The sequence below is a fragment of the Ovis canadensis genome, chromosome 3 (genome assembly GCF_042477335.2).
Source record: "Ovis canadensis isolate MfBH-ARS-UI-01 breed Bighorn chromosome 3, ARS-UI_OviCan_v2, whole genome shotgun sequence".
Taxonomy (NCBI): domain Eukaryota; kingdom Metazoa; phylum Chordata; class Mammalia; order Artiodactyla; family Bovidae; genus Ovis; species Ovis canadensis.
In genome coordinates this window covers 136,896,153-136,923,847 of record NC_091247.1, presented here as the reverse complement: position 1 = coordinate 136,923,847, position 27,695 = coordinate 136,896,153, and the positions used below count along the sequence as shown (strand labels likewise).

Below are 27,695 nucleotides of genomic sequence, written 5' to 3'. Positions count from 1 at the left end.
TCCGCCTGCCGCGCTTGCTTGGGAACCTTCTGTCGCCGGCTCCCTGCCGCTGAGTGGCTGGTTCCGCCGGTGGGTTTTTCCGCGGCGCGCCGGGGAGGCGGGGCCTGCAGGACAAGATGGAGTTGCTGCAGGTCCTGAAGCGCGGGCTGCAGCAGGTCAGCGGCCACGGTGGCCTCCGCGGCTATCTACGAGTTTTGTTCAGGTAGGCGGCCAGCCATGCTCTTGGCTTCTGGGACTGGACTTACCCTGGCTGGTTTCTTGGAAAGCGGTTCGGGCTTGGGTCACCTTGGAGAATCCAACTCTTCTCAAGGACAACCGGCCAAGTCAGCCTGGCTTCCCCTGGGCGGAAGTCTGTACCGGGGTCTCCCGGAGACGGGATCAAAGCCGGCTGTAGAGACAGAGCTGAGACATAGCGGTGCGGACATGTATGGGCTGCACCCCTGCTCTGCTTCCTGGAGAGTAATGAGCCTGCCAAAAGCTCACACTGTGTGACCTTGGGAAACTTTGGGGTTTTTTTTCCCTCCTTCCCTGGCCTTCCCTTTCCTTCCGTGTACTGTAAGGAGTTAAAACGAAGTGATTACAATTTTCCCCGACTAGTCCTTCAACTCGGTGAATTGGACGAGCAGCATCGTCCGGGGAAACGGAGTTGGAGACCTAGAGCCTAATGAAAGAGCCAGGTGTTCGAATCATTTTAAGATGAAACACTTTAATTTCCAGGTTTCCTGAAGTTTTTTTGCTAACTTCAGTGCCTCAGACTTAGGGATAATAGATTTTTAAAAGTAGTCTTGTAATTTGAAGGTATTGGGTCTATATATTTAGTGTATTTAAGGCACATCAGTTGGCTCAGTTTCTCTTGTGCTGGAAGTATACAATCAGTGACCATATCCAGCATCTTGTTTTTCTCCTTGGCACAGCTGCCTGTGTTTGTGAAAGTTAATACTCTCTCTTTTTACCCATGTGTTGTAGATAAAGAATCTTTCCAAAATGTCTGTTTTCTTTTGGACATTCCCAGGGCAAATGATGTGAGGGTTGGCACATTAGTGGGAGAAGACAAATACGGAAATAAATACTATGAAGACAACAAGCAGTTTTTTGGTAAGTGCAGTATTTTGGGGTATAAGTAATGGGAATGAGATTGGGATTTGATTTTACTTTTTCCATAATGTATTTTTACAAGGTACTTGTAAAAGGATGAAGAACTCAATAGAAAAAAGAAAAAGATAGGAAAAGAAAATTAAGCCACCAACAAAGGCATGAAAAGATGTTCATTCTTACTTTTTATTAAAAGAATACATGATTTTTTTTTCAATTTTTATTGAAATATAGTTGATTTACAGTGTTTCAGGTATACAGCAAAAGGATTCATGTATAGGTGTATAAATACACATATTCTTTTTTTACATTCTCTTCCATTATAGGTTATTACAATGTATTAAGTATAGTTCCCTGTGCTATATAGTAGGTCCTTTTTGATTATCTATTTTATGTATAGTAGTGTGTATATTAGGAGAAGGCAATGGCACCCCACTCCAGTGCTCTTGCCTGGAAAGTCCCATGGACGGAGGAGCCTGGCGGGCTGCAGTCCATGGGGTCGCTGAGAGTCGGGCACGACTGAGCAACTTCACTTTCACTTTTCACTTTCATTCATTGGAGAAGGAAATGGCAACCCACTCCAGTGTTCTTGCCTGGAGAATCCCAGGGACAGAGGAGCCTGGTGAGCTGCCGTCTATGGGGTCGCACGGAGTTGAACACGACTGAAGCGACTTAGCGGCAGCAGCAGCAGTGTGTATATTTAAAATCTAAATTCCTAATTTATCCCTCTCATCCTCACTTGTAATTACAGAAATGCAGCTCAAAAAACAGTGTTACCTTTTTTCACCTGTTGAATTTTGAAGCATTTGCCAATCTGATAAATACTTAGTGGGGAAATGCCATAAGAGTATATACATTAGGACTTCCCTGGTGGTCTAGTGGCTGGGACTGCATGCTCCCAGTGCTGGGGGCCCAAGTTCAATCCCTGGTCAGGGAACTAGATCCCACATGCCCTAACTAAGAGTTTACACGCCACAGCTAAAGATCCTGCATGCCACAAGGAAGATTGAAGATCACATGTGCCATAGCTGAGACCTGGTGTAGCCAGATAAATAAATAAATATATATATATTAAAGTATATACATCAGTACAGTCCTTTTGGAGGACAGTCAGTAAATTTTCTTAAAATTTACATTACACATATCTTTTGTCCCAGCAATTCAACTTCTGGGAATCCACCTTAAATATTCTTGCAAACCAAAAACAACCATTGCAGCATTGTTTTACTACTAAATTCTAAAAGCAACATTAATTTTCCATCAATTGGATACTGATGAATTGCATTTTTTTTATAATACTTTGTTGTTATTAAGAATGATATAAACCAGTACATTTTATATAGAAAGATGTCAAAGATGTGTGTAACACAAGAAACTCCAGATGCAGAACAATTTGTTGCCTCACAGGAAGAAAATTAAGCTTTTTGTGTTCATATTCCAAATGCTGGAAGGAAATACAAGAAACTTAGAAGTATTCTCAGATGGTAAGGTTTCAACATTTTGTTCCTCCATGTTAAAACTTTGTAACTCTGAAGTTTACTTAATTAATGTCTCTCAGCCCCAGCTTCCTCATGTTATAAAGTAGCATCATAATAATAATATTTGCCTCATGCTGCTGCTGCTGCTAAGTCACTTCAGTCATGTCCGACTCTGTGACCCCATAGACAGCAGCCCACCAGGCTCCCCCGTCCCTGAGATTCTCCAGGCAAGAACACTGGAGTGGGTTGCCATTTCCCTCTCCATTTGCCTCATAAACTTGTATAAAAAATAGATTAAAAGTGAATGGGAGGAGCTTATCCAAATGTAGAATTTATCAGCCTCAACAAGATTAACACTGTGGGTCAGATACTTCTCTGTTGTGAGGGGCTGGTCTGTGCATTATGGAATGCTTAGCATCCTTGGCATCGACCCACCAAGTGCCAGAAACACTTTGCTTCTGCAGTTGTGACAACCAAAAATGTCTCCAGACTTTGCCAAATGTCCCCTGGGGGACAAAGTTGTCCCCTGTTGAGAACCGCTGGTCTATTGCTCGGGCTGTAAGTGCTCAAAAAATACTATACTACTGTTGCTATTACTATTACCTTCTTGAAGTGTTGGGAATTTTTTGCCATGTGCATTTATTACTTTTATAATAAAAAAATTATCTTTTGATTGAGATTAAAAGTATCAGAGAGGGAATAATTAGTCTTCATCCAGGGGGAAAACTGATAAGGTGAAATATAATGGCCTTGAGTGCCGTATGCTTTCTGAACACATATAACAATCATTATCTGCTTTAATATTTAGCATCTACTGGAGGTAAGCACTTTAATCCTCCCCTCCCTCATTTTACAGAGGAAACTTGGTCATGGACCTTAATAATATTTTTAGGAATATATAAATCACGTATCCATGTGTGATTGCATTGGATGCAAGTTGGTCTACAAGGGGTAAACAGCAATATCCTAACACTCTGTAACCATAATTTTTTAATATTTAGGCAAATCATAGTTCTAGGCCTGCAAATGATTTTAAGAGATTATCAAAAAGCTGTTTTTTTCTTTAATAGAGAAAAAAACTGAGGCCCAAGAAAATGTCTTATCCAGAAGGAACTTAATTAAATAACAGCTAGGTAGTGGCAGAGCCCCAGGCCAAAATTCTTTCTATTCATCGCTTTGTTACAAACTAGTATGATATTAAATTTCCTTCATTTTTTCCCCTTTTCTTCTCTCCATTTTTGCCTCACATTGGAAATATCTTTCAGTTCAGTTCAGTTCAGTTCAGTTGCTCAGTCATGTCTGACTCTTTGTGACCCCATGAATTGCAGCACGCCGGGCCTCCCTGTCCATCACCAACTCCTGGAGTTCACTCAAACTCATGCCCATCTAGTCGGTGATGCCATCCAGCCATCTCATCCTCTGTCAGCCCCTTCTCCTCCTGCCCCCAATCCCTCCCAGCATCAGAGTCTTTTCCAATGAGTCAACTCTTCTCATGAGCCAAAGTATTGGAGTTTCAGCTTTAGCATCAGTCCTTCCAAAGAACACCCAGGTCTTATCTTCTTTAGAATGGACTAATTGGATCTCCTTGCAGTCCAAGGGACTCTCAGGAGTCTTCTCCAACACCACAGTTCAAAAGCATCAATTCTTCGGCACTCATCTTTCCTCACAGTGCAACTCTCACATCCATACGTGATCACTGGAAAAACCATAGCCTTGACTAGATGGACCTTTGTTGGCAAAGTAATGCCTCTGCTTTTTAACATGCTGTCTAGTTGGGTCATAGCTTTCCTTCCAAGGAGTAAGCATCTTTTAATTTCATGGCTGCAGTCACCATCTGCAGTGATTTTGGAGCCCCCCAAAATAAAGTCTGACACTGTTTTCACTGTTTCCCGATCTATTTCCCATGAAGTGATGGGACTAGATGCCATGATCTTAGTTTTCTGAATGTTGAGCTTTAAGCCAGCTTTACTTCTGCTAATTTAAAAAATGATATATTTTGTTGTAAAACATTGAAACTTAGTGTATGAAGTGAAAAAGGAAAGCTTCCTTGTCTCATAGTTTTACCCCATTTTAATAGTATAATATATATATTTCAAGATTCCTTGGTACATGTGTAAACATTCATTTTTTAAAATTATGCATGTTGTTTGTAAACTGAAATAATTTTACATAAAAATCATGAGTCATTTTCCCCATAGTAAGTTGAAGGTATCTACAGCATTCTTTTCTGTTTGAACACTTGTTTTGTGTTTTCTTATTTTACAAATTTCCACACCATTCTTTTTAATAGCAACACTGTATTCCACTGTATGGAAGAACCTTTATTTTCTTGAATAGTTCACTGTTGGTAGACACATTGCCTTCAGCTTTTTGCTGTTAGAGACAATGGTGCAGCAAACTTGATTGTAACAATGTCCATGTTCACTTGTTTAAGTATTCCAAGAGTAAGTTCCTGTAAGTGGAATTGCTGAGTCTTGAGTATGCACATTTAAAATTTTGCTAAGTATAGATTATGAAGTTGTTAAAGCCCAGCTCTATCATGGCATCATTTTGCTCATTGGCTTAAAATTCATTACAGGGATGAATGCAGTATTCCCTTTGTGGGAGTGAGGGCAGTGAGGAAGAGATGAAAGAAATTAATGTTTATTATGCACTTACGTGCTCGATACTAAACTAGGTGTGTGTGTGTGACATTTAATTTTCATAACAATGTTAAGATGTGGGTATAATCATCCACTTTTAATAGATAAAGAAACTGAGGCTCATAACTTGCCTAACAGTCACTGATAATAAATGACAGTCTTGTATAGCACAGGGAACTCTACTTAACACTCTGTAATGGCTTATATGGGAAAAGAATCTTAAAAGAGTAGAGAGAGAGATATATATAAAACAGATTCACTTTGCTCTACACCTGAAACACATCATTGTAAATCAACTATACCCCAGTAAAAAGTAAAAGAAAAAGAAGTGACGGTGTTCATTAAAATACAGGCCTTTGCCTCACAGTTTTGTAAGTTGTGGTTGGGCAGTCAGCTGTTTCATAGAAATTTGTTAAAACATGCAGCCATACTATTTTGATAACATGAGCTGTTCTACTTACCTAACCATCATATATAATGTTTGCTTATTATATAATAACCACCAATTTCCTAAAGAATCTCTGATGGTTATTTAAAAATATTTATATGGAAACCTGTAGCTCAAGTGTGGTTGCTGTGAATACGTTTCTCTTGCCCCAATTTCAGGAGGAGCACTTTTCTCTCCTGAATACCCAGAATGACTGGGAACATACTCCCCTTCCCTCTCTTATACCTGCTTGGCAGGGGACCTGGGGGGGGGAAGCAAGGGTTCTGCACTGTGGAAAAGGCCTGAGCTCCACCCACAGAGTGAGTTCATTGCCCTAGAGGGGTTTTCCTGAGGTGGCCTCTAGGTTTTTGATAAACCATGCCATGTACTTCTTGAGTTTACCTTCAGTAGTACACTCGAGTCTCTATAGTTCTTTAACTTTTCTCTTACATAAGAGCATATAAAAGTCTTTTCTTAATAAAAAGATTACTTTGATACTATGCAATTACGCTGTTTTAGAAAGCTGGTCTTTATCTCCTCACATCTCTCTAAACTACACGTTGATTTTTCCATCCAGGCCGACACCGATGGGTTATATATACTACTGAAATGAATGGCAAAAACACATTCTGGGATGTGGATGGAAGCATGGTGCCCCCTGAATGGTAGGCTGCATCAGCATTTTATTTTATTTAAATTGGCAGTATTACACAAATATTTGTCTAATTTATATTCCTAAGTTAATCGCTGGTGTTCTGAAAGCATCGGTCCCAATTGTGATGGCCATGTGACTAGTTATCCTAGAACTTAGTAGCTTAAAACAACAATAAGTATTTATCGTGGAGTTTTTTGGGGTCAGGAGTTCAGACAAGACAGAGCAGGGATGGCTTATCTCTGCTCCAGGATGTCCTAGGCTTCAAGGAGAAGACTCAGAGGGCTGATGCTGGAATCATCTTGTTACTGATTACATCCCATAGACCCTGATTGAGATTGACTCAGCACAAGCTTTATTCACTGGCCAAAGAGTGGAGAAGCAAGAACTATGTTCACAGATCAACTTCTTGCCTAGGTAGCAATAGTTTTTGTTCAGCTGCTTGGTCGTGTCTGACTCTTTGCGACCCCATGGACTGCAGCATGCCAGGCTTTGCGTCCTTTACTCTCTCCCCAAACTCTTGCTCAAACTCATGTCTGTTGAGTTGATGATCCCATCCAACCATCTCATCCACTGTTGCCCCCTTCTCCTGTCCTCAGTCTTTCCCAGCATCAGGATCTTTTCCAGTAAGTTGGCTCTTTGCATCAGGTGGCCAAAGGATTGGAGCTTCAGCTTCAGCGTCAGTCCTTCCAATGAATATTCAGGAAAGGATTGATTGGTTTGATCCCCTTGCAGTCCAGGGGACTCTCGAGAGTTTTCTCCAGCACCACAGTTAAAAAGCATCAGTTCTTCAGTGCTCATTCTTCCTTATGGTCCACCTCACACATCTGTACATGACTACTAGAGAAACCATAGCTTTGACTAGATGGACCTTTGTCAGAAAAGTGATGTCTCTGCTATTTAATACGCTGTCTAGGTTCGTCATAGCTTTTCTTCCAGGGAGCAAGTGTCTTTTAATTTCATGGTTGCAGTCACCATCTGCAGTGATTTTGGAGCCCAAGAAAATTGTCACTGTTCCCATTATTTCACCATCTATTTGCCAGGAAGTGATGGGACTGGATGCCATGATTTTAGGTTTTGAATGTTGAGTTTTAAGCCAGCTTTTTCACTCTCCTCTTTCACCTTCATCAAGAGGCACTTTAGATCCTCTTTGCTTTCTGCTATTAGGGTGGTGTCATCTGCATATCTGAGGTTATTGATATTTCTCCCAGGAATCTTGATTCCAGCTTGTGCTTCATCCAGCCCAGCGTTTCTCATGATGTACTCTGCGTATAAGTTAAATAAGCAGGGTGACAATATACAGCCTTGACGTACTCCTTTTCAATTTTGAACCAGTCCATTGTTCTATGTCTCGTTCTAACTGTTGCTTCTTGACCTGCATACAGGTTTCTCAGGAGGCAGGTCAGGTGGTCTGGTATTCCTATCTCTTTAAGAGTTTTCCATAGTTGATTGTGATCCACACAGTCTAAGGCTTTAGAATAGTCAATGGAACAGAAGTAGGTGTTATTTGGGAATTCCTTTGCTTTTTCTCTGATCCAGCAGATGTTGGCAATTTGATCTCTGGTTCATCTGCCTTTTCTAAATCCAGCTTGTACATCTGGAAGTTCTTGGTTCACATACTGTTGAAGCCTAGCTTAAAGGATTTTGAGCATTACTTTGCTAGCGTGTGAAATGAGTGCAGTTGTGCAGCAGTTTGAACATTCTTTGGCATTGCACTTCTTTGAGATTGGAATGAAAACTGACCTTTTCCAGTCCTGTGGCCACTGCTGAGTTTTCCAAATTTGCTGGGCTGTTACTGAGTGCAGCACTTTCACAGCATCATCTTTTAGGAGTTGAGATAGCTCAGCTGGAATTTCATCACCTCTACTGGCTTTCTTCGTCATAATGCTTCCTGAGACCCCATGCCTCTCCAGGAGACTCTCAAAACACAGGCAGGTCTGGCTCAGTCTCTGCTCCTTTCCCTGGGGTCCTGGTGCACACAAGGTTTTTTTGTGTGTATTCTCCAAGCATCTTGGGCTGGTATGAGGTTTGATTTTAAACTCGATTGCACCCCTCCTACCATCTTGTTGCGGCTTCTGCTTTGCCCTTGGATGTGGGGTATCATTTTTTGGTAGGTTCCTGTTTATTCAGCAGCTAGTTGCAATCTTGGTGTTCTCGCAGGAGGAGATGAGCACATGTCTTTCTCCTCCTCCATCTTACTCAATCAGTGGCAAGAGGGATTTTATTTTAAAAAGTGAAGACACAGGGAGGAGGAGTGAGGCTAATGATGGGGGGCATATGCGTTAGTCTGCCAGGTAAGGTAGGGCTCCCCCCATCCTCAGGGAGTGGGGTGCCACTCCCTTTTTATCCTTTTTTTGTTATTAATGTCTGGTCATCACTGTTGGTAGGGGTGCCATTTAATATGCTAATATCATAGAAATCAATGTATAAGACGACTCAGGGTTATTATAGTTGGAGGTCAGATTCACTGGTTGGTCTCATCTGGTTCCATCTGAGTTTTTGCTTGTAGCTTCCTTTCTTATCTCTGGACCCTTTAACTTAAAAATTTATGTTCACTTTTACTAAACGTGTGGGTGGAGGTAGTGGCTTGTTTGGCTGGTTTTAAGCAAGGACAACCTGGCCGAAGGTGGGGATTGGAGGGTTTGAGCAAAGACCTGGAGCAGCTCTGACAACAGTCTGGAGATATGTTCTCTCTCCGTCTGGCAATTGATGCTGGCTTTTAGCAGGGGGCATGGCTGAGTGTTGGGTTGGAATACCCTCAGGTAGCCTGAGCCTCCTCAGGCAAATGCTCTGAGAGGGAGCGCCAGGCAGAAGCCATATTATCTGAGTTGGTGTTGGAGTCATCCAGTACTGAGTCTGCATTCCCTTGGCCGAGGCAGTTAGGAAGCTCTGTTCATGTTTAACAGGAGAGGTGTCACCAATCATATTATATGTTGGGTTACATAATGCATGGCTGTCTTTGAGGAAAAACAGGGGGCTGTAGTATCACTTAGCCATAGTGAAGAGAAAGGCTGAAAGCGCTCTGGCTCTGATCTTATTCAGCAGTTCAACTTAAAGCACATCCCTTAACCTCTCTGGAGCTTGGATTTCTCATCTGTTAAATGAGATTCCCTCAAATTCCTTAGGTCTCTAAAAACTATGATTTTCTATTTTTTTAATGCAATTTCAAATCCTTGAATTACCAAAATTTTAATTAAAATAGTTCAAAAAAGTATTTATTTCGTAGATTGCTGGTTGATATACTCTAGAGATCCTTTCTAGAAGATCCTGGTCTAGAAAATTTTACCAAAAAAAACCACACCTGAAAATAAAGTATCAGGTTAATTGTGATCTTTTAGTTGAACTTGATCATCAGAAATAGTTTTGGGGCTCTACTGAGTAGAAACTGAGATAATCTCATAGTATTCACTTTCATTCTAAAGGCTCAAGTAGGAATTTAGGCACTGAGTGAATGGCTGAAGTGCCAGGGGTTCTGGGCGTTACAGTGAGCTGAACGTGCGCACTCCATCAGTGAGGGCAGCGTGCTGCTCCCTCTCCAGCTCCACCAGGTGGGGATCCAGCCATGGGTTTCCAGATACGAGTTTTCAAGAGAAAGTGCAGATCTGCACTTCTTTATGAGATTTGTTTTCTGTCTGTTTGTTTTGAATGTTTATTCTAAAGATGCCTGTCAGTTTAGATATAGCACTGTCCAGCAGAAGTTCGCGTGATGATGGAAACGTCTGTAGCTACGCTCCCCAGTGGGGCTTTCCTGGTGGCTCAGTGAGTGATGAAGACTCCCCCTGCCAGTGCAAGAGACGCAAGTCCGATCCCTGGGTTGGGAAGATCCCCTGGAGAAGGGCATGGCAACCCACTCCAGTGTTCTTGCTTGGAAAATCCCGTGGACAGACGAGCCTGGCGGGCTACAGTCCATGGGGTCACAAAGAGTCCAGCACGACTTGGCAACTGAACTACAACAAAACCACCAGCCGCATGTAGCCCAGAGCGCCTTGAAATGTGGCTAATGTGACTAAGGAAGTGAACTAATCTAATATCTTATTTAAATTGAACAGTCTACTTGACTGGACAGAGTAGTTTTTTTGTCTTTTTAAATATTATGTGAGCTAGGGAAAATATGTCTATAAGGTTTCACGTACATACAGTTCTCAACTTGTGGCCCACTGTTTGGACTCCTTAGGACCATTTACTCCTGTCAGTGATGTGGTTTGAAGACTACGGTATTGGAGGGTGTCTTTAATAAAACTCATTGGCTCTTAACATGAGAAAGCAGCACTGAATGTTACTTGAGGCTGGGTTTTGGTGCTCTTTTTAATGGGAAATAATAATCTATGGTCTCTTAAAATGTGATTAGCTATAATTTTAGGTCTGAAGCTATCTGCCTTCTCTAAAGGGGCATTCTGTATGTCAGGGGCACTATTTGAGACCACAGTCTCAAAGTGGAGTGTTGGCTTTAGGTGACGAGGTATCCTGCAGTTTTCATTTATTTGGTTGATTGTTTTGGGGAGGGGTTGGTCCTGAGAGTGTGTAGAAGGTCTGTGGGCTGTTGTTCAGACGGATGGCCATCTCCTTTAGAGTCCCTGTCTAGATTAGGGGTTGGGGGAGGGGATTGATTTAAGCTATGTGGGATGAAACACATCTTAAACCATTAAATAGTTAAAAATCTGAAATGATAAGAACTATTCAGCCAAGCCAGTCCTTTATATGTAAGATCTGAGATCACAGAAAAAAGAAGCTGAAAGCTGTAGAAGATAACATCACCTGCTAGGGTGCCGCCTGAGGGCGGTTGAGAATACAAAGCTGGGTTTCTTTGTGGAGTGGAGCCCCCTAAGTTCTGAGCACCTTTGATGACCCTTGTTTGTAAAGGAAGCTTAAAGGCTTGTGATGAGTCTTCGTTGGAGAAAGCGGTTTGGATTAGCTCAGCTGTTTGTTTCTCAGAAACCCCTTTTCTGAGTGAGTGCAATACGTTGTAGAACTCTAATCTTACCTTTGATTTGACCCATGAGTAAATCTGAAGTTGGGTTGACTTTTCTTTCATTAGAGAGCCAGGTATTATGTGTAGAGTAATGAACTACAGTCTGTCATCTTGATTCATTCAAATACTTACAGTGGAAAAACAGAAAACCTATGGCGTACCTAACGGGTGCCAAGAACAACTGTGGGCTCTGAGAATACAACAAGTGAGTGAAACAAAGCCCTTGCTCTCATGAGAGGAAGCAGAAAAAAAGCATGTTATGTATTTTAGGAAACAGTTAATACACGGGAGCTGATATTCATAGTGAGGACCTTCTCTCGTGGGGGAGGTGGCTGTTTGATACAGGGGTTAGGGAAGGCTTCTTGAAGAAGTGACAGTTGAAAAGGGGAGGGGATTGAGGTGGGGGAGGAATGAAGAGTTCCAGACAGCAGAAACCACAGGTGCAAAGGCCCGTTGTATCTGAGATATATTGCTTGTATTCAAAAGAACAGCAAAGTGGCCAGTTGGGCTGGAATGGAATGAGTGAGGGGAAGATGTCAGGAGACTAGCTAGCTAGGGCCTACAGTAGCTACATACATGCGGATCTTGTAAGTCATGGGTAAATCCTTTGGCTGTTTTTTTTAAAGTTCTTAGAAAGCCACTGGAAGGTAAGATAAGGAGTGTGATCTGTTTTACAGGTTTTAAATTTTATTGCTTCGTTTAGTTTTGGCTGGGAGGGGTCTTCTTTGCTGTGCGTGGGCTTTCTCTGGTTGCAGTGTGTGGGGGCTGCAGTGTGTGGGGGCTTCTCATTCAGTGGCTTCTTGTGTTGTGGAGCACAGGCTCTCGGGCACGCAGGCTTCAGTAGTTACAGCTTGCGGGCTCTAGAGCATGAGCTCAGTAGTTGTGGCACACAGGCTTGGCTGCTCCCTGGCATGTGGGATCTTCCTGGACCAGGGATCGAAACAGTGTCCCCTGCACTGGCAGGCAGATTCTATCCACTGTGCCACCAGGGAAGTCCTATTTTACAATTTTTTTAAAATTGGGAACAATCCCAAATTTTCTGAAAAATTCCAAGTACTTGAATCATTTCAAAGTAAGTTTCCAAAATTATGTCATATTCCGACAGAATTAACTTTGGTATATAACTCCTACAAACAAGTACATTCTCCTACATACATGGCTACGATGTAACATCAAAGGTAGGAAATTAAGTGATACACCACTGCTGTTTCAGGCTTCATCAGTGTTCCCAACAGTGTCCTTTGTAGCGAGAGGGTCTGGGCATGCCTTTCTTGTAGACCTCATTTCTCTCTAGTCTCTTGCACACTGGATTGGTTCATCAGTTTTTCCTTGATTTTTATGATCTTAACACTTGGAAGATTGCAGGCCAGCTGTGTTGTCGAGTGCCCCTCAGTGTGTTTCCTCATAACTTGATGCGAGCTATGCATCTGTGGCAGGAATGTCACGGAAGCAATGTCAGGTTCTTCTTGCATTTTATTAAATGGCTTCTGATTTCCCCATATTTCTGTAGTCTAAAGTTACTCATTTTCCCTTTACAATTAGCATTTTGTGGGGAGAAACTTTGAAGTTATATAACTATCCAGTTACTCAAGAAACTTCCATTTATTTATAGCAGTATGAACTGTTACTTTAATCAGTGGGTTATAGGCCATTAATGGGCTGCCCAGGTGGCACCAGTGGTAAGGAATGTGCCTGCCCACGCAGGAGACATAAGAGATACAGGTTCTGTCCCTGCATGGGGAAGGTCCCCTGGAGGAGGGCACTGCAACCTGCTCCAGGATTCTTGCCTGGAGAATCCCCGCGGGCAGAGGGGCCTCTGTCCACAGTGTGGGCTGCAGTTCATAGTGTTGCAAAGGGTCAGACACAACTGAAGCAATGTAGCAGCAGCATAATCTGTTAATATAATTTGTTCTTTTATTGCTCAAATTGAACAAATTTGACCAGTAGGAGTCCATTCAGTCTGCATTTGTGGACCTTTTAAAACATCTCCAGCATTCTTGGAGCGGTTTCTTTCTGACAACACTTTTTCCAGGTTCGTCTATGTTTTCCCTGCCCCACCCATGAAAACAGCCATTTCTTTGAGGAGCCCTGTGTTTGTGTTGTTTTCTGGCTATTTTTCAGTATAGTATTTAGAAACTATAATAGTATCTAAGTGCAAGGTATGCTCACTGCTGTTGGGACATCACTGCTCCCAGGCCTTCTCAGTGGACAAGCTTACTTGGCTCTAACAATTGTGTGTATGTGTGTATACATCTATATCTCTGTCTTTTTTAGTCTACATATTGAAAACCATGCATCCACAGCAATGCCACTGAATCCAGCCCAACACCTCAGGTTATATTCTAGTTTTTCTCTTTCCATATTTCTGTTTCTTCTTTTTTTAAATAGAGTTACTTATTTGATGAATTCCACTCTGTGTATTGAACTTCTCATTGCTTCCTTCCCACTCCCCACCTCTGAACGCCCTTCTTACCCCGCTTTGCTTCCAGCACCCCACATAAGCTTGGCAACTCCCCCTACCTGCCGACGTGGATGCCTTCTTGTCCCCGTGCAGGCTCTGCCACCACACTCCTCCTCTCCACCCACTGTGCCAAGCAGACAGATGCTTACTTTGCTTAGCCCCAGCTGATGGCTCTTGGGGGCTTTCCTGGTGGTACAGAGGTAAAGAGTCTGCCTGCCAGTGCAGGACCCACAGTAGACGCGGGTTCATTCCCTGGGCCAGGAAGGTCCCCTGGAGGAGGAAACAGCAACCCCTCCCAGTATTCTTGCCAGGGTTATCCCAGAGGATGGACAGAGGAGCCTGGTGGGCTGTATAGTCCCTGGGGTCACAGATCGGGCACAGCTGAGCACGCACACACCGTTGTCTACTCCTGTGTAACAGATTTTTCAACTTTAGTTTAAAACAATAAACATTATCTTACAGTTTCTGTGGGTAAGAGTTTGAGTGCAGCTTAGCTGGATGTCTCTGGCTAAGAATCTCTCACAAGGCCACACAGAAGACACCGTGTGTTTGCTGTTGTTGTTCATTTGTTCAGTGGTGTCCGACCGTTTGCGACCCATGGACTGCAGCACGCCAGGCTTCCCTGTCCTTCGCCCTCTCTCAGAGTTTGCTCAGACTCGTGTCCATTGAGTCAGTGATGGCATCCACCCATCTCATCCTCTGTTGCCCCCTTCTCCTCCTGCCTTCAATCTTTCGCAACATCGGGGTCATTTCTAATGAGTCAGCATCGGGTGGCCAAAGTATTGGAATTTCAGCATCAGTCCTTCTAACGAATATTCAGGGTTGACTTTCTTTAGGATGGTCTGGTTGGCTCTCCTTTCAGTCCAAGGGACTCTCAAGAGTCTTCTCCAACACCACAGTTCGAAAGCATCAATTCTTTGTCACTTAGCTTTCTTTATAGTCCAACCCTCACATCCATACATGACTACTGGAAAAACCATAGCTTTGACTATATGGACCTTTGTCGACAAAGTAATGTCTCTACTTTTTAATACGCTATCTAGGTTTGTCATAGCTTTTCTTCCAAGGAGCAAGCGTCTTTTAATTTCATGACTGCAGTCACCGTCCACAGTGATTTTGGAGCCTAAGAAAATAAAGTCTGTTACTGTTTCCATTGTTTCCCCATCTCTTTGCCATGTGAGGCTGCAGTCATATTGAGGTTTACATTTGGAAGGATCCACTGTCAAATTCATTCACATGGCTGTGGACAGAGTGGCGGCAGCTGGTTTTCCCAGAGTTACAATCAGGAGCAAATGAAAGGGAGCACCGTAGTTGGAAGCCTCAGTCTTTTTAAACCTAATCTCAGAAGTGACACCCCACACTGATGCTGTATTCTGTTGTTTAGAGTTGATCCGTCGGGCTAGCCCACACTCAAGGAGAGGTGTGTTCACCAGGAGGATGTGGTCATTGGAGGTCATCTTAGAGGCTGCCCACCACAGAGACGCATTTTGAAGTAAGATGGACTAAACTGGATTTGCGGATAGATTGGATTTTGAGAAAAAAGGGTAGCTTCAAGATTTTGGCCTAGTTTGAACTACTAGTGGTATATTATCTGGGAAGAGGAGAAGCAGGCAGGATGGGAGAAGCAGAATTGGGAGGCGTAATCAAGAGTTCCATCTGAGTTGTCTGTTAGACAGCCAAGTGAGTGTGGTGGGTAGATAGTTGAAAACATTAGTCTGAAGGTCAGAATAGAAGTTGGTGCTGGAGATAGGACTTCAAGTGTGATTTTACCTAGCATAGTATGCAGTTTTCATAAATTATGGGTAAAAGGGTTGAGAGACTCTGATCTTCGGTTAAATATCTAGCTCTGTTACCCTGGAAACCAGGTTAGATTGTATCAGTCATATTGCTGGATAAAACTGATCCTTGATTGGCAAACTGCATCTAGATTGAGAGGACTTACAAATGCCTGATGAGTTAGCAATGTTTGGGCTCCCCTGTCTTGTTGCTCTTAGAGCCGGTATGTCCCTGCTGGGAACGGCAGTCCTGAAGCCATGCCTGTGTAGTTGTTAGCGGAGATGTTAGCTTTTGTGGACATGAAGCTTTAAAGTCAGGGCAGCTCCGGCACCTGCCTCGTGTGGCTCTCACCTCCCTTGAGCCTGTGCTGTGTCATCTAGAGAGTCAAAGATGGATGTCTGGGTGAGCCATGTCCCCTGGAGAAACTACTGCAGAGACTCCCGGTGGGAGGAACACCTGGCGTGTCCCTGAGCTCCGCAGGCTGTGGTCCCTGTGCCCGGCCCTTCTGATTCTCAGGGGCCCTCTGTGGCCTCTGACAGTCTCTGTTGAGTAGTTACATAGTCTCACCTGGGGAAGGATTTCCCTTCAGAGGCATACTTTCAGTGTTTTTGGTAGAACCAGGGCGTATTTTTAATGAGCTTGTGGCTCACTTAATGCTCCCCATCCTTGTGGTAACATGAGAAATTGTGTGGGAAAGTGAGTTCATTTTGTCAGTCTTGTCTCAAAGCTTTCATTTTCTTTGAATGTGTCAGCAGTCGGTAAGGTCTAGCAGTAGATAAACAAAAGGTATCCATGGTGGTGCAAACATCTTGGATGGGCAGTGGAGCCACTCGAACCTTGAAAATTAAAGAAAAAAATTATTGCCTAGAGACCAGCACAGCACCCAGCTTACAAACAGTTCATGCCATTGAGTGACTATTTATTGAGTACCCCACTATGTTTCAGGTACTCATGGGTTTGTACATTTATACAGATGAAAATATGTAAGAGCCTGTCCTGGAGTTTATAGTCAATTAATGAGTACTGGCTGGTAGACTAATACTGTATTGTAACTTACTATCTGTTACTTTTCTTTGTTACAGTACCTTCCTTTTCTTACCTGTTTTATTCATTTAAAGTGAAAGTGAAGTCGCTCAGTCTGACTCTTTGCCACCCCATGGACAGTAGCCTACCAGGCTCCCCAGTCCGTCCATGGGATTTTTCCAGGCAAGAGTACTCGAGTAGGTTGTCATTTCCTTCTCCCAGGGGATCTTTCTGACCCAGGGATCAAACCCCGGTCTCCTGCATTGTAGGCAGGTGCTTTTACTGTCTGAGCCACCAGGGCAGTCCTTGATTCATTTATGGGGTCAATGATTAGATTTTAATTTCTCCTTTAACTTGACTGAATAGAATACTCAAAGTCTTTATTTCAGTTGATTACAAATACTGTCTTATACTATTTTGGAGTACCCTTAATTTTATCTTCAAGTTAGCTAAGTGCCGCCGTCTATACAGTAATGCACAATAATGATTATTTTCATTTTTATGGTAGTAAACCAATTAAATAATCAGTATCCTCATGAAATCTGACACGATAAAATGTTGAATACCAATGGAAAGAAAATTCGGGCAGTTTTTTTGCATAATAGTATAAAATTGCTGTTTTCATTTACATCAGGAGAAACAAACTTTTGTGTGTGGTTTGAAGTATTTGAACTCTGAAATCCTTGGAGCCAAGTTAAAAAAGAAAAAACCGTGGCTTGCCTGGATTTTTCTTTACTGTGGATATACTTTTTTCCCACTTGGTGGCACCTTCTGTTCATTTTAAAGTAACATGTCCTTCCTTCTTCCGTGTAGTGCACTGGTCTCTCCTCCTCATATATTAATTTTTCTTATTAAAATTAATGGTTAAATTACTCAAGTAATACATCAGTACTTTTTAGAAGAAATTATAGCTTATGTTCAGAAGTTTTCACTTTTTTTTTTTTTTTTTTACAGAAAATAATTTGTCCTTGAAGATTTTTTTAGTGCCATGGTGACACTGACAATGGTTTTTCTCCTGTAGGGTTAATTTATTTAAGATGCCTGACACAGTCCATAGGGTTGCAAAGAGTCGGACATGACTGAAGCAACTTAACATACACACAACGTCATTTTAGTCAGCTTTTTTTTTTTTCACTTGACAGAAGATGTTCTAGAAGCCTTTGTAGAGAAGTGAGGTAGCAGGTGGGGAGGATTACCTGGAGGTGATTACTTGGGGCTTGAGAGACTGGGTGGGTGGTGGTACCTTTCATTAGGATGGGAAGATTTGGAGAAGGGTAGCCTGTGAGGGTGGAGGGTAGGAATCAGAAGCCTCCTTTTTGGATGTAGGAAATTTGAGATAACATGCCAGAAATCCAAGTGAACAATTATGTTAAGTAAACAGCAGGATAGATGAATCTGTAGCTTAGGACAGAGGTCAAGCCAGTAAAGAATAAGTAGTTACTAGCAAAGTAAGGATGGAGAAGGCAATGGCACCCCACTCCAGTATTCTTGCCTGGAAAATCCCATGGACGGAGGAGCCTGGTAGGCTGCAGTCCATGGGGTTGCTAAGAGTTAGACACGACTGAGCGACTTTCCTTTCACTTTTCACTTTCATGCATTGAATAAAGAAATGGCAACCCACTCCGGTGTTCTTGCCTTGATAATCCCAGGGACGGGGGAGCCTGGTGGGCTGCCGTCTATGGGGTTGCACAGAGTCGGACACAACTGAAGCGACTTAGCAGCAGCAGCAGCAGCAGCAGCAGAGTAAGGAAGACAAGAGAGATTAGCATTTCAACAATCATAGGAAGTCTAATTGTGTTGATTTTTGCTGAGAGGTTAAGTAATAAAAGGACAGAGAAGTGTCCATGTGCATTTGGCAGTATGAACTTCATTGAATCTAAATGGAATCTGTTCTTGAAAAAAATGTGAAGAGATCAGAAAAATTTTTTTAAATCTGTTAGATGGGCAGGGATAATTCACATACACCCCTAAGAAGCAACCACTGTCAGCATTTGCCACATTTCCTTTAGTCTTTTAAAATAAATGTTTATGTTAGTTGTGTTCCTAATCATTCAGTTTTACTTACTGTTTTTTTTCAGTCTATAATATAAGCAATTTTCCCTGTTATTAAAAAGAATCCTTATAATCATGATTGTAAAAATGTACAGTTGTTATAGAAAACTTGGAAAATCCATAGATGGACAAACAAAAATAAACTAATTCCTTAGCCAAGAAATAAGCACTGTTAAGATTTTGTTCACTGATTGAACAGATACCAGTTTGTTGGCTTTTGAGTATAAAAGGAATATGTTCAAAGGACCACAAAGTGGAGAACAGGTTGTCGTTTATTGGTCGCGTCTTCTTTAGAAGATTTGTGATTATAAATAACTGTATATAGGTAAATGTGTATATACAAATATATTTATTATATACAATATTTTGTTTCTCTTCCCCCTCCCCTCACTTAATATAGCACAAATGTTTTCACTTAATATGCTGCTTGTCAGTTTGAGTGTTTTAGTGTAGAGGGGCTTTGAATATAGACAGGACTAATGGCAATTTGGGTTTAAAATGAATATTCTATTAACTATAGCTGCAAACTTTAAAATGTAGTTGCTCTTAAGCTTTGAGGATTTGTTTATGAATAGGATAGCAAGATTAGTAACTTGAATACTTGTGCATAAAAATAAAAAGCAATTATATTCTCTCATTCTTTGATGAATGGTTAATAAACGCTAATGGAAAGAATTACATTCTCCTAAGGAGTTAGCGCTGGGGAAGGAAATGGCAACCCACTCCAGTGTTCTTGCCTAGAGAATCCAAGGGACGGGGGAGCCCTGGTGGGCTGCCGTCTATGGGGTCGCACAGAGTCGGACACAACTGAAGCAGTTTAGCAGCAGCAGCAAGGAGTTATCTCCACTTGCAATGTTAGTTAATTACATCCCTTTAAGCATTTTAGGGCACATTTATAAATGTAATATATTTGATTTTTTAAAATATCTTCAGATGCCCAGTGTAGGTAGGTTAATGAATCTATCAAGCAAAATGTTCCTAAGCCCTTAAATGACTCTTGTTTATTCAAGCCAAAAATTTAAGGGTCCTTTTAAACTCTTTCTCTAGTAACTATTCTATCAGCATGTTCTTTCTGCTTTATTTTCTGAATATATCCCATGCCTAATCACTGCGTCTATGGCTGTTGAAGTGAAGTGAAGTCACTCAGTCGTGTCTGACTCTTTGCTACCCCATGGGCTGTAGCCTACCAGGCTCCTCTGTCCATGGGATTTTCCAGGCAACAGTCCTGGAGCGGATTACCCTTTCCTCCTCCAGGGGATCTTCCCAACCCAGGGATCGAATCCGGGTCTCCCGCATTGTAAACAGACGCTTTGCTGTCTGAGCCACCAGGGAAGTCCCAGTCCAAAACACAGTAATGTCTTGCCTGGACTTCTGCAACCACTTGACTGGTTGGCTTACATTCTTACAATATACCAGTATTCCCAACATACTGAGTGATCTAGTGTGTGTGTGTGCACACACACGCACGTGCCGTTGCTCAGTCGTGTCTGACTCTTTGTGACCTTATGGGCTATATAGCCAGCCAGGCTTCTCTGTCCATGGAATTTTCCAGGCAAGAATACTGGAGTGCATTGCCATTTCCTACTCCAGGGCATATTCCTGACCCAGGGATCAAACCTGTGTCTTCGAATGTCCTGCATTGGCAGGCAGATTATTTACCAGTGTGCCACCTGGGAAGATGATTAAGTGATTAGAGTGGCTATTTTAAAATGTTAACTCAGATTATATCAGTACTCTGCTCAGAACTCTCCATTGGTCTGCAGGGCTTCCTTGATAGCTCAGTTGGTAAAGAATGAACCTGCAATGCAGAAGACCCGGGTTCGATTCCTGGGTTGGGAAGATCTGCTGGAGAAGGGATAGGCTACCCACTCCAGTATTCTTGGGGTTCCCTGTGGCTCAGCTGGTAAAGCATCCACCTGCAGTGTGAGAAACCTGGGTTTGATCCCGGGGTTGGGGAGATCCCATGGAGAAGGGAAAAGCTACCCATCCCAGTATTCTGGCCTGGAGAATTCAAGGCACTGCATAGTCCGTGGGATTGCAAAGAGTCGGACATGGCTGAGCAACTTTCACTTCACTCGGTCTGCAAGGCCATATGCCATCCTGGCCCTTCCAGGTCTGTGTGCCCTGCCCAGTTCACCACCCTGCTGACTCTTGGCTTGGTAACCACGTTGGCCTTCTGGCTTTCCCTCACGGAGTGACCACACTCCTACCGCAGTTACTTTGCACTAGGTGTTTCCCCAGATTGCACGGCTCATGCCCGCAGGTGGTTCATGTGTCTGTCCCAGTGACTGCCCTAGCTGAAAGAGCCCCGTCCTTCTCCCACGGCTCGTTTCTCCAGCTGCCATGCTTCTTGGTAAGAATCGTGTCCACTGTTGTGTTGCTAATGCCTAAATCAGTGTCTCACACATAGTAGTTGCTCGGTAAACTTCTGTTAGATGAATGTGGACATACTGTTTTACTTGAAACAACTGTTATTTTGCTTTTTGGATACAGTAATTTTATTTGCTTCTGCCAGCTGATCCAAAAATGGTATATCTGCACTTTTTTTTAATAGCTTTTGTATGAATTTGAAGCTGTAATATATTTACCTCTGAGTTCCACTCTAACTTCAGCCTGTCCTTTTTAATATCTTGTCCCAGTGAATCGTATCTTAGTCTTTTAGAATATTATTTTCCTAAATAAATTGCCGTCTCTCAATGCCAGAGAATATTGTCTTCCTCTTGATACACCTGCCCAGTCTGTCCTTCTTCAGATAGTGTTGTATAAAATACTCTGAACTGAAATCAGTGTTACTCAGTACAGTGGGTTTTGCAGGTTATTTTCAAAGTAGTTCCTTCCTAATGTTTATTTTCTGTTTCAGAAGATATTAGGTGGCTATGTTTTAAGGAACTATAAACTGCATGTTTACGTAGATATTTAGGTGTTACAGAATATTGCTTTATAATAAATAACACATTTTATTCACTATTCAGTGTAACATTTCACAAAGATGTGTTGTTGGAAAATTTCATACCTGATTGTGGAAATAAACTGGGTAGTTTGGTGAACAAAGAACTACTCTGCAATTTCCAGACAGAATCTATTTGATGTTCACAGGTTATCGAAGTCTAAAATGTGCCACACATAGTCATATGTAGAAGTTTCTGAGGTTTCTAAATTAGAAAAACAGTTTGAACCTTTCCGTGTAACTATAGTGAAAGACATTGTGCTGTGGAAGTGACATAGGAAAAATTTCCAGTAAGGTAGACTGAGAGAAACAGTCTGTCTGCTACTAAAACATTCAGTACTTAAAAGAGAGTGATTTTTTTTTTTTTAAGTGATGGCATAAAGTGGAATGAAATGGAGTTAGAAGTAGAAGAACCTACTTATGAAAAGTGAAAGTGAAGTCGCTCAGTCGTGTCCGACTCTTTGCGACCCTGTGGTCTGTAGCCTACCAGGCAAGAATACTGGAGTGGGTTGCCATTTCCTTCTCCAGGGGATCTTCCCGACCCAGGGATCGATCCCAGGTCTTCCACGTTGCAGGCAGACGCTTTAACCTCTGAGCCACCAGGGAAGCCCTATAAGAACCTACTTATAGTCTCAAATAAATGACAGATGACTTCAAGGAGGATTTGAAACCCTGCTAGTTGTTTTGAATCTCTAGTTGTTTTGAATTAGGATTTTAATTTTTAATAGCTTTCTTTTGTCTTACAAAGTAGTACATGTCTGTTACAGAAAATTCAGAAAATAACGAAGCAAATAAAAGTAACCTATTATCCTACCACACAGAGACAAACTACTGTTGATATTTTGATATATATTCTTCTCATTTCCCCTTTTCCTATGCATATATATGCGTTGTTTTTGTTTTTAATGTAAGTAGATTTTTTAAAGTGGTAGTCTGTGTTTGAATCCTGGCTTCACCATCACGGGCAAGTTATTTTTAAACTCTTGGTGCTCTGGTTTCCTGATTTATTAAATCAGGTTAATAACATCTGTCTCATAGAGTTCTTTTAAGAATTAAATGAGTTAATATTTATAAATTGTTTAGAACAGTGCCATGACTTACACTTACAAATGCTATCTAGTATCGTTCAGTAAATTAAGTAAATAACCTGCTTTTTAGGCTTAACATTTGGTGAGCATTCTCTGTTAACATAATATTTACTAAGGCATTAATCTTCCATCATATGGATATGCCCTGAGTTAAAGTATTCCCTATATTATTCTTGGTTTTGTTCTTTCTGTGTTTTTACTGTTATAAGTAAAACTTTGGTCAATATCCTTGTATGTAAGCGTTTATCCACACAACCTAGTTTCTATGGCACATTCCTACAAGTAAAATTGCTGAGTCCAGAAGTGTACATGTTTTGTAAGTGTTTGGTACCTATTGCCAAATTTCCCTCAATTGACGTTCTCGGGGTAAATACATTCACAGTATGTGAGTTTGATTTCTCTATAACTTTACCAATACTAGATATTATTTTATTTTTAAATCTTTACCAGCTTAGCAAGTAAAAAGTTGTATCTCGTTTTAATTTTTATTCCCTTGGTTAAACTTTTTTGTTGTTTATCTTTTTTCTTTTTATGACTCATCTCTTAACATCATTTATCTGTTTTGCTATTGAATGTTTAACTTTTTCTGTTTTACAGTGATAGATGAACTACTTTTCTGTATATTTCCCCGTTTCTTTGATTTTTCAGAGTTTTAGGACATAAACATACTTCAATTTTTATGTAATAAAATTACCGTTTTTTTTCTTTATGGCTTTTGGACTTTGATGTTAAGCTCAGAAATGGGCCTTCATATTCTGTTAGTATCAATACATCTTACGAATATAAATATTCTTTAACTTTTTTCTCAACAAAATTAATTGTCATAGCATAATTTATTGAGAAAAATTTACTTTCCCCAATAATTTGATATGCCAGCCTTACCTTATACATCCTTAAGTCTAGGGGTTTTTGTTCTATTTTTGTACTTTTGTACCAAATTCTTAGTACAAAGCTTTTGTACCAATTTTTATATTGTTTTAATATCTGTGACTTTAAAGTCTGGTATTGCCAGCCTTCCTGATTGTTGTGTTTTCAAAGTGTTCTTAAGATAGGCTTGCAGCTGATCCTTAGAATTATAATTGTCAAACCCTATTGAGATTTTGATTCAGATTGCATTTAATTAAAAACAGTAATTACTGAGCTAAAGAAGTTTGAGTTGGCTATCTTGTAATGAATTGTCTTTGGTTTTTATTTTGTTAAATATATCAATCTTATCCCATGGTTGGACGGATCTCAGGATTTTGACAGATACTTAAGTGCTATCATCATCCCGGCCAGTTTTCATCTGTTGCTTGTATTTAAGCTCTGATCAAGATGTTCTTTTCAGCTGCTGGGAAATTGTTCAGGCCTCAGCTGTGTGACATACATGCTGTGGGGCCTTGGGAAGGTGGTTTCAACTCGTTTCCTCAATTTAAAAATACAGAATGCTTAGTATTAATTTAAGTGATGGAGTGATATGCATGAGAATGTTTCATAAACTAAAGTGAGATGGAGTAATAATAGTTTTAGTATAATGAATATTCTTACCTCAAAAAACAATCTGGAGGGGTTTGTGTGGTTTTTCTTAGTCTGTTTTTTGAAAAGTTGAAAAATCTGTTGTTTCTAGGCTCAGTGATGTTAGGTAAAAATATCTGAAACGTGAACACAGACTCCAGCCTTGATTCCCAAAGTTAATAATGTTTTTTATCCAAGGAAAAGATTCAAAACTGCCTATATTTTTGTTGCTGTTACTTGTTAATGTTTTATTTCTGAAAAGGAAAATTAAACTTTTTATCTTTGTTATTAATATCCATCTTAAAGATTGTTTACCATCTTACAATCTGTTTTATATGGTGTATATTTTTATTTCTTAAATTTCCTATTAGGCTGTTTTATTCTTTCTTCAGAAATAAATCCCCCCATTTTGTACTTACAGTGGCTAACAACCTCAAACTTAAGTGAAGTAGTATGTTTTCAAAGAAAAGGTCGTCTTTTCCTGTTCCTTTCTACACTTCTTTTTGTGTTCCAGTCTTTCTGTTTTCCTCATTAACAACTGAAAATTGGATCAACCACCTGTGGGATTTATTTCCACTTGAGTTGTGTTGTAATTATGGTTTAGTATCTTTGTTATTAATTTTTACATACTTGAATATATTTGAGTACTAAGTTTTTCCCAAAGTGTAATCTGTTTTCATTACAAATATTTATCTCTTTTGTATTTATAACTTTTTGCCTTTCTGCCAGTCTCCTTATTTATAGTCTTACTGACTTTATCAAGTTTAAGTTTATATTTTGTCCTGTAAGGTAATAACAGTGATATAAAATTGAAATGGGTCTGATACCAGCTCAACACAGTTTTTTAGGCAGTACTCTTAGTCCATTGGTGCCTTTAATTAATTGGAATAAAAATGACCCAAATGAAAACCTGTTTGCACAAACTCTTCGGTGTGAAAATCTAAAAGATATGGTTTCTTTAGGCTTTATTTAATAATATAGTTATAACAGAAGGGTTATATTAGGCTGCTGCTAAATCACTTCAGTCGTGTCCAACTCTGTGCGACCTCATAGACGGCAGCCCGCCAGGCTCCCCCGTCCCTGGGATTCTCCAGGCAAGGACCCTGGAGTGGGTTGCCATTTCCTTCTCCAATGCATGAAAGTGAAAAGTGAAAGGGAAGTCACTCAGTCGTATCTGACTCTTAGCAACCCCATGAACTGCAGCCCACCAGGCTACTCCGTCCATGGGATTTTCCAGGCAGGAATACTGGAGTGGGGTGCCATTGCCTTCTCTGTATATTAGGCTAGCAGATTATAAACATTTTCTTATTTCTTGTAGCTTCTTATTCTAACATAATGAGAATAAATTATTGTTTACTCATTCCCTGCCTCCAGTCAATAGTCTTACTAGATGAACATTTTCAGATTTTATCTGTTGGCGGTAAAAGTTTCTTTTAGTTTTCTTTCCTTTTTTTGGCCTCACAGTGCAGTCTGTGGTATCTTAGTTCCCTGGCCAGGGGTTGAACCTGGGCCCTTGGCAGTGAAACTGCTGAGTCCTAACCGTTGGACCACCAGAGGATTCCCTCCTCTTTTAGTTTTCTGTCTCATTTTAGCATTTTCTGTCTCTGTGAGCTCTCAGTTAAGTTACTGAATAGGCGTATAAAAGCTTTGGACTCTGCTTCTTTAAATATCATTTTAACTTTCAGGAGTCTTGATGACAATTATTTGAATAAAAATGGCTCAGACAGTAAAGAATCTGCCTGCGGTTCAGCAGATCTGGTTTCAGTCCCTGGACTGGGAAGATTCCCCTGGAGAATTCCATGGACAGAGAAGCCTGGCAGGCTACAGTCCATGGGGCTGCAAAAAGTCAGACATGACAGAGCAACGTTTTTTTGAACACACTTTTTTGTAATTAGGCTGACTCAAAAGGCGAAAGTTAAATATTTCTGCTGTGCCTTAACTTACATAAAACCCCTTGGTAAGTAAGAGCTCTGGTTTTCACAGCTAATCCCTCCTTCAGGTGGCTAGTGGAGCCTCTCACCACCGGTGTCTCATAATAGTCATGGTTTATTGGTCCAGGTTACTTTCACTAATCCCCATTTTCCTTTGGAGGATGTAAGAGAGAAAGCAGCCCGGTGGATTCAGGCTTCCTCATTCTTCATTGTGTTAGCTGGTCATGATATAATTATCTTTAGACACAAATACAGCAACTGTAATAATATTTTATTGATCTTAGACAATTACCTAGCTGTATCTGTCAATTACTGTTAGCAAATATTCTTAAACTTACATAGCATCATGCATTTTTCTCATTAGCTTTAGTCAGTTATTTTACTGAAGCTTCCTTGACTTGCCCTTTCCTCTCTAGCTGGATAATCCCCTCACCCCACCCCAGCCCTTTTTTTCCCTAGGAGCTGCAATTCTGTGCCTGTCACCTCATTCCCTTTTCTTATAGAGTCATCTTTGTCTTATGAGCTCGGGGTCTTGTTATGAATTCTCTCTCCCCTTCCTTTCCCATATAAATTCATCTTGGTTTTCTGCTCAGTTCTACTGTTTGTCCCTTGGACTTAGTTTCTTTCTTTTCTGTTATTAGAGAGTTTTCTGTACTCCAAGGAAACGCCCAGCTTCCTTCTTTAGGCCAGATTTCTGGCACCTCCCCCCAAGTATCTTTTTACAAACACTTGAAGCTGAAACACTCCTGAACTTTGGGCTGTAGTTGAACAATTTTATTATAACAAACTGTATGTCCTCTAGTGCTCAGACTTAAGCTTTGACTTAAGATGCATGCAGAGACCCTCTTCTTCGACAGGAGCCTGAAGGGTTTCAAACTAGAGCTTCATGAACCAGAGCATCCTGAGCATACTGAAACTGCGGAGGCAGCCTCTAGCATCTAATAGAATAATGCTGTACGTCACCAGTTCTAAACTACGTTTTTATATCTAAAATTAAGATACATGTTATAATCAATAGTGCCACAATTTAATTAGCAGCATCTTCTTTTCTTTCTTAGTGATACATAAAATAATGGTGTATCTTAAAATTGATGGGGTCCTAGATTTGATGACTTATAATAATCATAAAAACAGTAGCTAACATTTGTTGAGTGCCTACCATGCACAGGAGTTTTTCTAGGTATTATCTGATTTAATCCTTATACTTTTCTTAGTAAGAATGTTCAGATGAAACAACCAAGGCATAGGAAGGTTCAGCTAGTTAGTGATAGAGCTGAGATTGGAGCTCAAGCAACATAATAACTCGAGAACTGCTCTCTTACTCTCCTCCTCCTACACTAGGCTGCCTCTTCATAACTGTCTTTTTTTTTTTTCTCTCTCTCTCTCTTTAAGGCATCGTTGGCTTCACTGTATGACTGATGATCCTCCAACAGTAAAACCACCTACTGCTCGTAAATTCATTTGGACAAACCATAAATTCAATCTGAGTGGCACTCCACAACAGTACGTACCTTATTCCACCACTAGGAAGAAGATTCAGGAGTGGGTCCCACCTTCGACACCTTACAAGTAAAGACAACGAAAAGCAATTTACGTGTAAAATATGGGGCTTTTCCTATAATTGTAGTGCTTACTGTTAACTTGATTAAAGTTATTTGATTAA

The 27,695-nt window shown here is 40.9% G+C and overlaps 1 protein-coding gene across 1 annotated transcript; it reads left to right on the top strand.

The window, feature by feature from the left end:
- NDUFA12 (NADH:ubiquinone oxidoreductase subunit A12) lies at positions 1–27,695 on the top strand. The gene is made up of 4 exons (XM_069584217.1): positions 1–202; positions 1,013–1,095; positions 6,217–6,304; positions 27,425–27,695. The coding sequence occupies exons 1-4, from the start codon at positions 117–119 to the stop codon at positions 27,603–27,605; spliced, it is 438 nt and encodes a 145-aa protein (XP_069440318.1). The 5' UTR covers positions 1–116; the 3' UTR covers positions 27,606–27,695.

Coding starts and splice junctions, on each gene's coding strand:
- NDUFA12 (XM_069584217.1), top strand. CDS start 117: ATGGAGTTGCTGCAGGTCCTGAAGCGCGGGCTGCAGCAGGTCAGCGGC. Junction 203..1,012: donor TATCTACGAGTTTTGTTCAG/GTAGGCGGCCAG, acceptor GGACATTCCCAG/GGCAAATGATGTGAGGGTTG. Junction 1,096..6,216: donor AGACAACAAGCAGTTTTTTG/GTAAGTGCAGTA, acceptor TTTTCCATCCAG/GCCGACACCGATGGGTTATA.